Source organism: Gorilla gorilla, chromosome 8 (genome assembly GCF_029281585.2).
Source record: "Gorilla gorilla gorilla isolate KB3781 chromosome 8, NHGRI_mGorGor1-v2.1_pri, whole genome shotgun sequence".
NCBI lineage: Eukaryota > Metazoa > Chordata > Mammalia > Primates > Hominidae > Gorilla > Gorilla gorilla.
The window spans coordinates 9,941,887-9,956,791 of NC_073232.2; the positions used below are offsets into that span (position 1 = coordinate 9,941,887).

General features: G+C 48.4%; 1 protein-coding gene across 3 annotated transcripts in view; it reads left to right on the forward strand.

Annotated features, from left to right (window-relative positions):
* GTPBP4 (GTP binding protein 4) overlaps positions 1 to 14,669 on the forward strand; it is a 35,536-nt gene extending 20,867 nt beyond the window's left edge. For all 3 annotated transcript variants that reach the window (XM_004048978.5, XM_019034563.4, XM_063709837.1), the window contains 9 exons: positions 2,650 to 2,739; positions 3,895 to 4,005; positions 5,791 to 5,868; positions 6,362 to 6,413; positions 7,409 to 7,509; positions 9,623 to 9,820; positions 11,400 to 11,465; positions 12,889 to 13,032; positions 14,052 to 14,669. In XM_004048978.5, the coding sequence (XP_004049026.5) occupies positions 2,650 to 2,739; positions 3,895 to 4,005; positions 5,791 to 5,868; positions 6,362 to 6,413; positions 7,409 to 7,509; positions 9,623 to 9,820; positions 11,400 to 11,465; positions 12,889 to 13,032; positions 14,052 to 14,204 (993 nt within the window). In that variant the 3' untranslated portion in view covers positions 14,205 to 14,669. The remainder of the gene's footprint in view (positions 1 to 2,649; positions 2,740 to 3,894; positions 4,006 to 5,790; positions 5,869 to 6,361; positions 6,414 to 7,408; positions 7,510 to 9,622; positions 9,821 to 11,399; positions 11,466 to 12,888; positions 13,033 to 14,051) is intronic.
* The last annotated feature ends 236 nt before the right edge of the window (positions 14,670 to 14,905 follow it).

Here is a 14,905-nt window from a genome sequence, read left to right on the forward strand (position 1 = left end):
TTCATCCAGTGTGTTGTTAAAACTGTCTATTGTATGATCTCATCCATTGAATTCTTCAGCTACAGGATTTCTGTTTGACTCTTTTTTACAATTTCTGTCTCAGTTTAAGTTCTTGTTCATATCATGAAATTGTTTTCCTGATTTTGTTGAATTATCTATCTGTATTTTGTTTCTCATTGAGTTTCCTTCAAAAAAATTATTATTTTGAATTCTCTTTCTGGCAATTCATTGATTTCCTTTTCATTAGAATCTGTTCCTAGAGAGTTAATATTCCTTTCATGATTTCTTATTTCCTTGCTTTTTCATGTTTCTTGTGTCCCTGCATTGATGTCTCTGCATCTGGTAGAACAGGAGCCTCTTTTATACTTTCTTCTAGAGTGGCTTTCATGGAGAGACTTTCACCTCACTTGGGTTTTACTGTGCCATTTGGGAAGGGAACCGTGACTTTCTGGATAGGAGCAGTGACATTGTTTCTGTGCAGCTTCCTCACCTCCATGAAATGTTGGCAATAACTGGGTGGCTCAGTGGCCTCAGCTCTGGAAGTTTGTGCCAGCGATGGTGTATGTTTTTAATGTCCTTGGTGTCAGGGGCTTTTGGGGTCCTGCTATTCTTGTTTTTCCCACAATGGGGGACTTATCTGAGGGGATCTTTCTTGGTGTCAGGTCTGACATGGTCTGCAAGCAGCTGCCACAGTGCTGGGTTTCAGCTACAGGTACTCAGGGTAGCTGTGGGACTGGGGTCCTAGCCTTAGGGTCTTGTGTGCCTATCGTGGCCTGGCCTTGGGGTGCAGGTTTGCTCTCTGTGGTGGATCTCTGATCCTGAAGCACCCCTAGCAGCTTAAGCCCACAGGGCAAGGCTGTAGCTGTGACTCCACCCGTGGGGTCAGGGCACAGTCCTGGCCTGACTCCAGGGAAGACCCACTCTGGAGGTTTGAGCCTGGGAAGCAGGGTAGAGCTGTACTTCAGAAACCTGAGCCAGTAGGGAGGGCTTAGTGTCAGCTCGAGGGGAACTCTGGACCCTGGGATGGTGGGGCCCAGCAGTATCCCAGACTCTCTGATGCTAGGTGAGGTGGCAGCAAGGACCCTAGAATGGACTAGTCCAGCTGTCATTTGGGCCCTAGAGGACAGGGAGGAGGACAGCAGTGACTCCACTTCATGGAAAGAGTGGTGACTCTGCAGCTCAGAATGTAGGGTTAGTCCAGCTCCAGGGAGCAGGTGCTGGAGCTGTTTGCGTGGTGGGGCAGGTGCCTCGGCTCAGCCCCTGCCCTGTTTCCCTGGGGTGTGGAGTACAATGTCAGCTCCTCCCCATGGTGTGTGGCTGGTCAGCCTGGGCCTGAGGGTTGTGACTCTTCTGGGCGGCCCAGGCGCCGTTGCCCTGGGATACAAGGTACCTCTTCAGCATAGACGCTGGGATATGTGACCATTCTGGGCATTTCCCAGGAAGCAGGGCAGTGCTTCAGCTCAGGCAGCAGGGAGACAACGTGCCCTGAGAGGCCACGGTGCTATTTACCAGGAGGCAGGGTACCATCGGGTGCTAGAGCAAGGGCTAGTAGAGGGGCTCCACCTCCACCAAGCCCTGCTGGGAAGGGGTAGCAGCTGCTCGCAGCTGGCTTGGGGATGTTGGGCCACCAGGTTTGGGTAGTTTGGAGGCAGTTTAGCCTCAGGGATGAAGGGGAGCTGTGGCCACTTTCCCCTGAGCAAGACATACTCCAGCCGCAGTTCCAGTCCCGAGATGACGGAGTATAGCCGCCCCATGGGCCCAACAGACAGGGCCCAGTGTCAGCTCCTCCTGTGTGGGAGCACAGCTGTGAGGATGCCAGGGGGCTCCGGTGGTGAGGGCTGTGGGTGTCCAGAGTGGTGGCGGGGCTGCTGCCATCCTCTTGCTTACCCCCTCACCGTAGGGAGAACCTCCTCCTGGGTCCCGTTGTATCCCAGCTGTGGGGTGGGTTGCTGGCGGCCCAGTGTGTTTTTTTTGGTTGGTTTGTTTGTTTGTTTTAAGATGGAGTCTCGCTCTGTCCCCCAGGCTGGAGTGCAGTGGCGTGATCTCTGCTCAATGCAAGCTCCACCTCCCAGGTTCACACCATTCTCCTGCCTCAGCCTCCCGAGTAGCTGGGACTACAGGCGCCCGCCACCATGCCTGGCTAATTTTTTATATTTTTAGTAGAGACGGGGTTTCACCATGTTAGCCAGGACGACCTTGACCTCCTGACCTCATGATCCACCCGCCTCGGCCTCCCAAAGGCTGGGATTACAGGCATGAGCCACCGCGCCCCGCCCCTGGTGTTTTCTTTGGGCTGTATTTCATCGTCTTGCGTTTTTCTGCTCCCCAGGGTGCCTGTTACTCCTGTGATGCCCTCTGGAGCTCCCCCTCAGTTATTAACATGTAGTTGTTCGTTATTCTGATTGCCTTTGTTGTGGGGGACAGATGTGAGGGGCTACTAGTCGACCATATTTTTGATGTCATTTGTGTTTTCTTGATCATAGAAGAATATGAAGAAAATAACTGTTTTTAGGATATGTCTGTATTTTAAGACTTTGAAACAACCACAGATGTTCACATTTGCAACCTCCATTTGCAGAACTGTACAGTTTGTTCCATAGGGAACTGGAAATGAATAATACATCTCTCATTTTTTCTTTGCATTCCCAGAAAATATTTACAGATTTGCAGTCTGAAGGATTCCCTGTAATAGAGACCAGCACCCTGACTGAGGAAGGTGTTATTAAAGTTAAAACAGAGGTCAGTGCTGCCTTAAGTCAGGTATCAGTCTTCTTACTGTCTCTTGTTTGATTCAAGTCAGTCGTGGGGAGAAAATAGTTTTCTTTTTAGACATTGTTAACACTTGGAGCCCTCGCAGTAGTGAGGCGGGTGGCGTGCGAGAGTGGGGTATGAAGACAGACCCTTCTAAGACCCACTTTGCCCCCAGTGGACAGTGGGGTGTGAGGGGATGCTTTGCTCTTCTCACCCCAAACAACTTTACCCTAAAGCAGCTGTTGTCTCTGGCCTTTTAATATTTCGGTAGCAAGTACAGTGAAAATTATTTTTATGGAACCTGTTCAAAGTAGAAGGGAGAAAAGTCTGAAAAGCAGAACAGCTTTTGCAGGAGGCAGTCCGCTGCTGGATTTCACATGCTGTCCTAATTACTTTGTATTTCATGTTGTTGTTATCTCAAATAAAAGGACATTTCTGGCCAGGCGCAGTGGCTCACGCCTGTAATCCCAGCACTTTGGGAGGCTGAGGCGGGTAGATCACCCAAGGTCAGGAGTTCGAGACCAGCCTGGCCAACGTGGTGAAACTCCGTCTCTCCTAAAAATACAAAGTTAGCCAGGCGTGGTAGCGCATGCCTGTAATCCCAGCTACTCGGGAGGCTGAGGCAGGAGAATCGTTTGAACCTGGGAGGCGGAGGTTGCAGTGAGCTGAGATTGTGCCACTGCACTACAGCCTGGGCAGCAAGAGCGAGATACCATCTCAAAAAAAAGATGGCACTCCTGATGCCATGGTCGCACTCAGGATTAAAAAAGATGGTGCTCCTGATGCCATGGTCGCATTCAGGATTTAAAAAGATGGCACTCCTGTTGCCATGGTCGCACTCAGGAATTTGTTGCTCGGTTAGAGTCCTGAGGGGCAACATTGCCTCCAGTTCGTGAAGGGCAGTTGGAGGGCACCGTGTGTCTGTGCAGAGGGTCACTGTGGTGGGAGAGAGGCCCAGGCACTGGAGATGCACCTTCCCTCAGGGCCGCTTCCACCTGGGCCTCAGAGAATGTGGCCCCCTACGTGTTAGTTACCTTGGGGGAAAAGGCTCAGTGGCTCTGATCTGTGGCTCCTCCTGGAACCTGTAGCTGGAGGCTGCTGGAGGATGCGTTTGTGACTGTGCCTTCTTTTTTACGTTATTAGGCTTGCGATAGGCTTTTGGCTCATCGAGTGGAAACCAAAATGAAGGGAAATAAAGTGAATGAGGTGCTGAATAGACTGCACCTGGCTATCCCAACCAGGAGGGACGATAAGGTAAGACGGCCCCTGGGACAGCCGTGGGCTCACAGTACTGTCAGCAGGTGCTGTCTGCGTGCCTTTTCCAGAAGCCTCCCATCCAGCTTCACACACTCGCAGGTGGATATTGTGGGTGGGCCTCAGTTTCACCTTCTTGCTTACATAAAGGATCGAGAAGGTGAAGAAAGTGCAGAACGCCACATGGCATCCGTTTCCCACTGCATGACGTGGTCACTGTTAGTTTATCCTTCCAGAAATGTTTCTGATATAGAAGATTAATTTCTAAAAAGTTCTTTAAACACAGATGGAAATCTGTTTCATTCTTTAAATTTTCATTTTTTTTAGCTGGGGGAGGTAGCTCACGCCTGTAATCCCAGCACTTTGGGAGGCCAAGGTGGGAAGATTGCTTAAGCCCAGGAGTTCTTGACCAGCCTGGGCAACATAGTGGGACCCTGTCTCTATAAAAAATAAATAAAATAAATTTTCATTGTTTTGTCCATTGTGAATGGGCACACATCGTTACGCTGTGTCTTCATGTTTTACTGCAAATGTGTCTGCACTTCACCATGTGGTGTTGACAACGTTCCTGTCCCACAGACACCTTCCTGGTGTGTGCTGCACTGACGCTGGAGGCTGTGTCCTTCCCTCTGTCTTTCCTTGTGTCCTCGGCGTGGTCGGGCGCTGACTCTGTCAGTCTTGTGTAAAGATGATTTTATTGTCGTGTGTTTATGCAATGCTGGGTACAGTTGAGCATGTTCGTCTGCTTATTGGCCTTTTCAAAGTTCTTTAGGCTGTTTATCTTTTTCTTGCTGATTTGTTACTTTTATATTACAAAGGTTGGATTCTTGTCAGATACATTGCAAATATTTTTTTTTCTCTTTTTGTCACTTGCCTTTTTAACTTCAAATGTGCTATACATTTTTGAACTATTAACATATATTAATATTTTTTTTCTGGGTGTTCAGGTTTGCATTGTACATAGAAAGGCTTACCATTCATTCCAAAGTCATTTTAAAAGTGTCTTTTCTTGCCGGGTGCAGTGGCTCACGTCTGTAATCCCAGCACTCTGGGAGGCCGAGGCGGGTGGATCACCTGAGGTCAAGAGTCTGAGACCAGCTTGGCAGTCATGGTGAAACCCCATCTCTGCTAAAACTACGAAAATTAGTGGGGCGCGCACCTATAATTTTAGCTATTCAGGAGGCTGAGGTGGGAGAATCGCTTGAACCTGGGAGGCGGAGGTTGCAGTGAGCCGAGATCACTCCACTGTACTCCAGCCTGGGTGACAAGAGTGAGACTCTGTCAAAAAAAAAAAAAATTATCTTTTATACTTGCATTAAAAATTAGCTTTTTTGGATAGTCTTCACCGTGTCTTGAGTTGGTTATGTTGTGAGGGTGGAGGTTGCACTCCGTTTCAAGTGGTCGGCATTTCTGACCTGAGTATTGGAAATTTTATGTTTCCATTGAATTCTTATATGCACTTGAGTTTATGTCTAAATTTCTTTCATTTGTTGATCCAGTGTTATTTCTTACCACTTTCTTCTTCCATAATTTTTCACGATAATCATGATTTCTGTTTTTCCTGGATAAACTTTGGAATCACTTTGTGGAGTCCTCCTGGTCTCTGTGCTCAAAGTGACCCTAAACCCACTCCTCTCCCCTAAAATAATCTGTTGGTTGTTCATTGTTCTGGGTATGGTTTTCTGTTCCCCTTACACGTAGGGAATTTGTTTCTACTTTTTCGGCTTCGTAAGTTTCTCATTCAGCAGGCATTTCACATAAATATTTTATATGGGATCTTCTCAGGAGAGGCCCCCTTTCATCCCTGAAGGAGTGGTGGCTCGCAGGAAGAGGATGGAAACTGAGGAGTCCAAGAAGAAGAGGGTATGCTGCCGAAGCTCTTGCCCAGTGTTCTCATGGGGGGAGGCAGGCTGTGTATGCCCATCGTGGGGGCCTGGGGCATCGAACAGGAGCCGCGGGTGCCCAGACACTGGCCCCGTCAGGCTGCGGACACAGCAGTGAGTACCCCTGCAGAAGCCTCTCTCATGGAGCTCTTTGGCCTGAGGGAAGATGGCCGTGAACCAAATGCACGAGTGGGATAGACAGTCCCCAGACGGCCAGAAACAGCTTCTTCCTACCAGAACCTAAAGGCCGGCCCCACAGACAGGGAGATAAGAAACAGCCTCTTCCTACCAGAACCCAAAGGCCGGCCCCACAGACAGGGAGATAAGAAACAGCCTTCCTACCAGAAATGGAAGGTGAACCCCACTGATACTGAGAGGATTGGAGAAAAGATTGTTTCAAGTGACAAGGGGCAGAGCATTTCTGGATCTGAAAGGCAAAATGAAGCTGATGATAATTTCTCTTTCCATTGCAGGAACGAGATCTTGAGCTGGAAATGGGAGATGATTATATTTTGGATCTTCAGAGTAAGGGCCAGAGTGTGATCATTATTATAAAATGCCAATTGGACGTGAAGTATTTCAGAAAATGGGGGAAAGACTTTAATAAGTAATAAAAGTGTTTCAGCCTATTTGTCAACTTTTAATTTCTTGAAGATTAAAAGTTGCATCCTGAGGGCCAGGTGCAGCGGCTCACGCTTGTAATCACAGCACTTTGGATCCCTTATGCCCAGGAGTTTGAGACCAACCTGGGCAACATGGCAGAACCCTGTCTCTACAAAAAATATAAAGATTAGCCGGGTGTGGTGGCATGTGCCTGTAGTTCCAGTGACATGGGAGGCTGAGGTGGGAGGATCACTTGACCCTAGGAGGTCAAGGCTGCAGTGGGCAGAAATTGTACCACTGCCGTCCAGCCTGGATGACAGAGCGAGACCCTGTCTCAAAGAAAAGGTGCATACTGATAGCACTCAGTGGGAGTTCTTCCATTGTTTCCTGTTGTTTTGGGATGGTGGGGTGATTTTTTAGCTTTCGCTGCGTGTGGGTGTTGAATGAGGCTGATGTGTTGTTTCCTGTTGTTTTGGGATGGTGGGGTGATTTTTGTAGCTTTCTCTGCCTGTGGGTGTTGAATGAGGCTGATGTGTTGTTTCCTGTTGTTTTGGGATGGTGGGGTGATTTTTGTAGCTTTCTCCGCCTGTGGGTGTTGAATGAGGCTGATGTGTTGTTTCCTGTTGTTTTGGGATGGTGGGGTGATTTCTGTAGCTTTCTCCACGTGTGGGTGTTGAATGAGGCTGATGTGTTGTTGCCTGTTGTTTTGGGATGGTGGGGTGATTTTTGTAGCTTTCTCCATGTGTGGGTGTTGAATGAGGCTGATGTGTTGATGCTGCTGCATGTGGAATTGCACGTCATGCTCTCTTCTGTGGTGGAGTCGTTGATTTGCCATCAGTCACAACTCATTTTACGCACGTAGTACTTGAAGATATTAAAAACTGCTGTAAACGTAACCACCTTTTTTTTAACTTTAGAGTACTGGGATTTAATGAATTCGTCTGAAAAACATGATAAGATACCAGAAATCTGGGAAGGCCATAATATAGCTGATTATATTGATCCAGCTATCATGAAGGTTTGTGTCACTTTTTAAATTGTGGATTGTTTTCCTTTTTATTATAGTAGTACTGCTGGAAGATAGCAGCATGGCTTCGGCTCAGCTGGGCCTGTCCCCTTCATTCTGCACCCCTCCATCCTGACTCTGCCCCCTGCACCACTTCCCCACCCTGAGACTCTGGTGGAGATACTGGCCCTGGCTGGGCTCTGCTATGCTGGCTTGCCCCCTTCCCGCCGCCTCCGCCCCCCCCCGCCCCCCCGGAGACTCTGGTGGAGATGCTGGACCCCTTCATTATCCTGCACCCCTCCATCCTGACTCTGCCTCCTGCACCTCTTCCCTGCCCCGAGACTCTGGTGGAGATGCTGGGCCCCTTCATTCTCCTGCATCCCTCCATCCTGACTCTGCCCCCTGCACCACCTTCCCCACCCCGAGACTCTGGTGGAGATGCTGGGCCTCTTCATTCTCCTGCACCCCTCCATCCTGGCTGTGCCCCCTGCACCACCTTCCCCTCTACCCTGTGTCTCCGCCAGGCCCTGGATGGGCTCTGCTGTGCTGGGCCCTTCATTCTCCTGCATCCCTCCATCCTGACTGTGCCTCCTGCACCTCTTCCCCCCACCCCGAGACTCTGGTGGAGATGCTGGGCCCCTTCTTTCTCCTGCACCCCTCCATCCTGACTGTGCCACCTGCACCACCTTCCCCACCCTGTGTCTCCGCCAGGCCCTTAATGGACTCTGCTGTGCTGGACCCTCTTTGTCGGGGGCTTTGCTGTGTCACATCTTTTTCCTGCCTCAATCCCCTCCCTACTTGCTTTTTCTTAGCATATAAATGTCCACAAGTTTTACTCATCTTTTTAAAAAAACGAAAACATCCTTAGACCGTGTCCTCCATTAGTTGCTATCCTGCCTTTTTCTCTCAGCTGAGCTGTCTGAAACATGCTAACATGTTTATACAATACTTGCTGTCTTGCCTTCTGCTCTCAGCTGAGCTCTCTGAAACATGCTTTATACAATACTTGCTGTCCTGTCTTCTCTCAGCTGAGCTGTTTGAAACATGCTAACATGCTTTATACAATACTTGCTGTCCTGCCTTCTGCTCTCAGCTGAGCTCTCTGGAACATGCTTTTTATACAATACTTGCTGTCCTGCCTTCTGCTCTCAGCTGAGCTCTCTGGAACATGCTTTTTATACAATACTTGCTGTCCTGCCTTCTTCTCTCAGCTGAGCTCTCTGGAACATTCTTTTTATACAATACTTGCCATCTGCATGTCCCATGTTGCCACTCCTTGGTTCCCACAGGCCCTCCGTCATTGAGTTCACATTTTCAGTCTCGTGGTCTCTGTGCTTCCTGTGCCTCCATAGCAGATTCTGGGGGCAACATCTCAATTTCGTTGGTGCTGGAGGAGTGGCCTCAGGGCATCTGCTGTCACCTCTGCTGGGGCCCCCATCCAGCCCTCGCCCTCACTGTCCCTGCAGTGGCCGCCTGCCTTCCCAGCCTCTTCCCCTCTGCAGTCCACGCTCTTGGGCGCAAGAAGCCTTGAGACTTCCCTCCTCCGACACAGCTGTGCCTGTGCCATCCCCTTCCACGAGGCCTGGCCCCCCAGTCTCATCCTCTGCACTCCTGGCCAGAGTCTCATACAGGCACATCTGCCTGCTGGTCTCCTGACCGGGTTGCTTCATTAGGGTGTGATAAACGTGTGTATTTTAGTTTTCATTTTTGTCTCATTTGTAGCCAGTGAGGTTGTATTTGGGGTGACATTAGAACGGATACATGGGATGTGGCACGAATTCAGTTTGTCAGGACTGAGTTGCTTTTGTGTGTCTGCCGGGAGCATTGGAAGTGAAGGAGGCGGTCTCTGCACATTTTTAGCCTTGGAATTTAATTGTTTTAAAAAAAGGAAACGGTGCACAGGGGTTACTGACTTGCTGGCGGCTGGCGTTCACGTGGTCTCCATTTTCTTCACAGAACCCTCCCTGTGAGGTAAATGGCACATAGGCAGGGCCCAGGTGGGACTGGACCAGGGCAGTCGCTCTCCTCCGAGGCAGGGAAACAGCTCCCGTACACCCTGCCACGCTCACTGACTTAGGGGTTTTCTCGTTGTGAATTTTGCTTCATTGCAACTCTATCTTTAAAGAAATTGGAGGAATTAGAAAAAGAAGAAGAGCTGAGAACAGCTGCTGGAGAGTATGACAGTGTATCTGAGAGTGAAGACGAAGAGATGCTGGAAATCCGACAGCTGGCAAAGCAGATTCGAGAGAAAAAGAAGTTGAAAATTCTGGAGTCCGAAGAAAAGAATACACAGGGACCCAGGATGCCGCGAACTGCTAAGAAGGCAAGTTTGTGTCTTTCCAAAGAAGTGTGATCTAGTTTTTGAAAATTGGATTCCTGTGTGATCATTGCTAAATAACAACTTTTCAACCCATTTATGGCCATAAGATTGCACATTCTTGTTTTATTGGTGTGTGGATTTGCAAGATCGCTCACGTCTTGATCTTCTATATTCTTTACTGCATCCTTTCTTGGTGACTTTCAGCTTCGAGTTTGGCACTACTCTAGATCCAGTCATTTTGCAGTTGTACAGATTAAAACTGTAACTTATGGTTCACAGACGTTCAAGGCTATCAGTGAACATTTTCCTGTTCTTTTTTCTCTCTCTTTTTTTTTTAGGGGGGAGATGGAGTCTTGCTGTGTCGCCCAGGCTGGAGTGCAGTGGTGCCATCTCGACTCACTGCAGCCTCCACCTCGCGGGTTCAAGCAATTCTCCTGCCTCAGCCTCCTGAGTAGCTGGGATTACAGGCACCTGCCACTACGCCTGGCTAACTTTTGTATTTTTAGTGGAGATGGGGTTTCACCCTGTTGGCCAGGCTGGTCTCAAACTCCTTACCTCAAGTGATCTGCCTGCCTTGGCCTCCCAAAGTGCTGAGATTACAGGCGTGAGCCACCACGCCCGGCTGGTTTTCTTGTTCTTTAATTTCTGCATTAAATCTGGACTCTTTAGGCCGGGCGCGGTGGCTCATGCCTGTAATCCCAGCACTTTGGGAGGCTGAGGTGGGTGGATCGTGAGGTCAGGAGATCGAGACCATCCTGGCTAAAACAGTGAAACCCCGTCTCTACTAAAAATACAGAAAAATTAACTGGGCATGGTGGCAGGCGCCTGTAGTCCCAGCTACTCGGGAGGCTGGGGCAGGAGAATGGTGTGAATCTGGGAGGCAGAGCTTGCAGTGAGCCGAGATTGTGCCAGTGCACTCCAGCCTGGGCAACAAAGCAAGACTCCGTCTCAAAAAATAAAAAATTAAAAAAAAAATCTGGACTCTTTAGCAATTTACAGAAACCTGACGCAGTCTACAAAAGGCAATTTATTGGCTCTGTGGCAGGGTGGGACTGGGGGAAGAAAGCCCACATGCAGGGCAGTTAACATGTAACCAGAGAAGTCACTTGACATTCAGGATGCCTCTCAGTGGGTCTTCCTGTTTGAATACACTGTTTTCACATGGTGGCAAGTGACTGGTTATGGCGGACTTGGACATTTTTGTACTTCTCCAGGTGGGGCTCAGCCATCTCTGGGAGGAGAGAGGTTGGCACACTGCCTTTGTCTGAGGCCACCTCACTAACCTCAGCTTTAGTGTCTCACCTCTGATGGAGACAGTCGCTCTCTCCCCTGTGTTGCGGTGAAGAATGGACAGACGTGGAGGATACGCTGATTCTTCCCACAGCAACTGCTCCGTTAATGTTAGTTTTCGTGGGATTTAATTGAGCTATCCAAAAACATGAAAGCGAGGCCCAGTAAAAATTACAACTTCTAAAATAAGTATAATTGTTGCAAAATATATATACATATATTTTGCCTTGAAGTTTTTTTCAACATTTCATCAAACTGATTTAAAGCTAATATTTCTTTTTATCCTTCTCAGGTTCAGAGGACAGTTTTGGAGAAGGAGATGCGTAGTCTTGGTGTTGACATGGACGATAAAGACGACGTGAGTGTGGGAGCGGTTCATGTGTTTATGTGGCTGGATACACCTTTTTAATAAAGAAAACTGGCCGGGCGTGGTGGCTCACGCCTGCAATCCCAGCACTTTGGGAGGCCAAGGTGGGCAGATCATGATGTCAGGGGTTCGAGACCAGCCTGGCCAACATGGTGAAACCCAGTCTGTACTAAAAAAATACAAAAAATTAGCCAGGCGTGGTGGCGTGTGCATGTAATCGCAGCTACTCGGGATGCTGAGGCAGGAGAATTGCTTGAACTTGGGAGGCGGAGATTGCAGTGAGCTGAGATCGTGCCACTGTACTCCAGCCTGGGCGACAGAGTGAGACTCCATCTCAAAAAAAAGAAAGAAAGAAAACCAGGGTTTTGGAAAGCCGTGGGAACATAGGAAATCACAGCAAAAAGAAATGAGAGCTTCCAGTTTTTCTCTTTTGAGATTTGCTGGCCCTGGGACTGACTTGAAGTGATGGGTTGAGGATTCCCTGACCCTGGGTCTGGATTGAAGTGGTGGATTGAGGCTGCACTCCAGCCTGGGCAACAGAGCAAGACTGTGTCTCAAAAAAAAAAAAAAAGCTCCACAGCCAGCACGAGACAGCGCCATGACGTGCCCGGGGTGTGGCTGCAGACCCTGTCCTCTAGATGTGCAGTCTGCAGTTTCCGTCTGATGGTTTCCGTCTGATGGTTTCCGTCTGATGGTTTCCGTCTGATGGTTTCCGTCTGATGGTTTCCCTCTGATGGTTTCCGTCTGATGGTTTCCGTCTGATGGTTTCCGTCTGATGGTTTCTGTCTGATGGTTGTCCCTTTGTGTTCATATCAGTAACCCCCAAAATGGGACAATGAGGGAGAGAGCATTATTTATATCTGAAATATAAATTGTGATGCTATACTATAATAATCACTTTTAAATGAGAGTTCTAAGTTTTTTTAAGTGGAGTTAAAATCAGCTTTCTTACGTAAAGCAGCTTCCATTAAGTGAATAAGAGTATTTGACCAACAACTAATGTGAAATTGTTACTAATGTGAACTTGAAATGGTGTCACTAATATGAAAATACTGTGTGTATTTCCAAGATCTTTAGCCCATGTGGTAATGGTTCAGACACTCCTCTCCTCCCCTCTTGCTGGAGTGACCTCATGCCTGTCGCTGAGCCTGGGAGCGGGGCTGGGGTCCTGAGTGCTGAGCACTGAGCCTGGGAGTGGGGCTGGGGTCCTGAGCGCTGAGCCTGGGAGTGGGGCTGGGGTCCTGAGCGCTGAGCCTGGGAGTGGGGCTGGGGTCCTGAGCGCTGAGCCTGGGAGCGGGGCTGGGGTCCTGAGCTCTAAGCACTGAGCCTGGAAGTGGACCTGGGGTCCTGAGCACTGAGCCTAGGAGCGGGGCTGGGGTCCTGAGAGCTGAGCATTGCTTCCCCTGCTTTGCAGGCCCACTACGCAGTCCAGGCAAGAAGATCCCGGAGCATCACTAGGAAAAGAAAGCGGGAAGACTCTGCTCCCCCGTCCTCTGTGGCCCGGAGTGGGAGTTGCTCTCGAACTCCACGTGACGTTTCTGGTCTTAGGGATGTCAAGGTCAGTCTCTGTGTTATGTAATGTAATAAAATGACAGTCTCTGTTGTTTATTGCACAGGGTTCAGGGCAAACACCAGCAGTTGCCATTTGCAGGAACTATGGCAGGGGTTGTGTGTACTGCATGCCCTCGTTTTGTGGCATCCTTTAGAGGAGAGCACGGGTCAGGGTGCAGGTGGACGCCCCTGACAGCTGCCCTGGATGGACCCCTCCCTGGCACTTTGCTTTTGCGGAGGGTGGCCAGAGCATGGTCTGACAGCACTAGCAGTCTGGGCTTAGACCCTGCTGTCTGAAGAGGGCCAGGAAGTGGCCACTGCTAAGCACCAGGAGGCCTCAAGTCCCAGCAAGCCCCCCATGGGAGGAACAGCAGAGGGAACTCCTGGGTTGACTGGTGGGTGATCCTGCTCATCCTTAGGTTGCAGGATTGTTCCCCCCAGGTGGAGAGCTTGAGTCACATTTAGTTTATTTGTAGTGTCTTTTGGCAAAGACACTTCAGATGTACGCAGTCTGTCTTGCTGAAACGTCCTTTTATTAAACACAACAACTTTTAGTTTCAGCGTTGTGGTAATGGAGATGCAGGAGAGTCTGTGTATGAACTGCAGTCTCCTTCATGGAAGCCTGAGCTTCACTCCTCTGTGCCATTGCCATCTTGAAACCTGGCTGTTAATATAGGCATTGCCACTTGTCAATCAGACCTGAGGAAAACAGGTTCATGGGCCTGAGTCCTTAGCTTGTGTAAGAGGGAGTTAAAACAGATGTGTGCTAACCTTCTAGGTCTAAAGCGTATCTAGTCCTGGGTGTAAAGCTTGTCCTGGGTATGATTTTCATCCAGTCTTTATACAAAAATACTCATTGAGTTCCTGCAGATAACTGTGCTGGGCTTAAGAGAAAAGAGATGTAACAGGGTCTCTTCACTGAACAGACCTGAGCCATTAAACAGATTGTTACCCAGTAGTTAAAATTCAGAATGGAAAATTGGTTTTAAGTAATGAACATACTTTATTTTTTCCTCCTCCTTTTAGATGGTGAAGAAAGCCAAGACTATGATGAAGAATGCTCAGAAGAAGATGAATCGGTTGGGGAAGAAAGGGGAGGCGGATAGACACGTGTTTGATATGAAGCCCAAGCACTTGCTGTCTGGGAAGAGGAAAGCTGGTAAAAAGGACAGGAGATAGTATCTGTTTGGTTGGCGTGGCTTGGCTAGACTGTTGCTGTTTATTTCCTGGTTTGGCACAGTATGGTTTCATGAAATTGGAGCTCTGTATAAACTGAAAAAGACAAAATAAGTAAAGCACTTGTTGCTTTGCTGAAAACTATGGTTAACCCTATATAGATGTGGGAAATTTTTGTCACTGCATAATATTACAAATATTTTGAGTAGACAGTGTTTCCACATTTAATGGAGTATCAGTTGCTTCAGATTTTCAGAACTGGGAAGATTTACTGGTGTAACTGGGTTGTTTTTGATGGCGAAAAACCTTCTTTTCTTTTGTAAGAGCTGGGAGCAAACACGTTTATGAGTGTGTCGGAATCCCGTGCTTAAAATACCCTCTTAAATTATTTTCTAGTCTTATTTTACAATGTCTCATTGTAGTCTGTCTTCAACTATTTTATCCAAAATAAACCTCCAGAAGAAAGTAGTTTTCATTTACTTAGCTCATGTTTTGGTTTAGTTACAGTCGCTATTGATTTGGCCAAATAAAAAGGCAAAAAACATGACATTTTTATTTTGTTTTAAAGCAAAAATACTTTTGGGGGAGTAAAATGCTGCTGGAGTCATTAGGCAATTAAATATGGGCATTCTCCTATTTCTGTGGCCCGTCCCTGAAGTTACATGTTCAGTGAAACACAAAAACACCCCCAATGCCACCTCAAA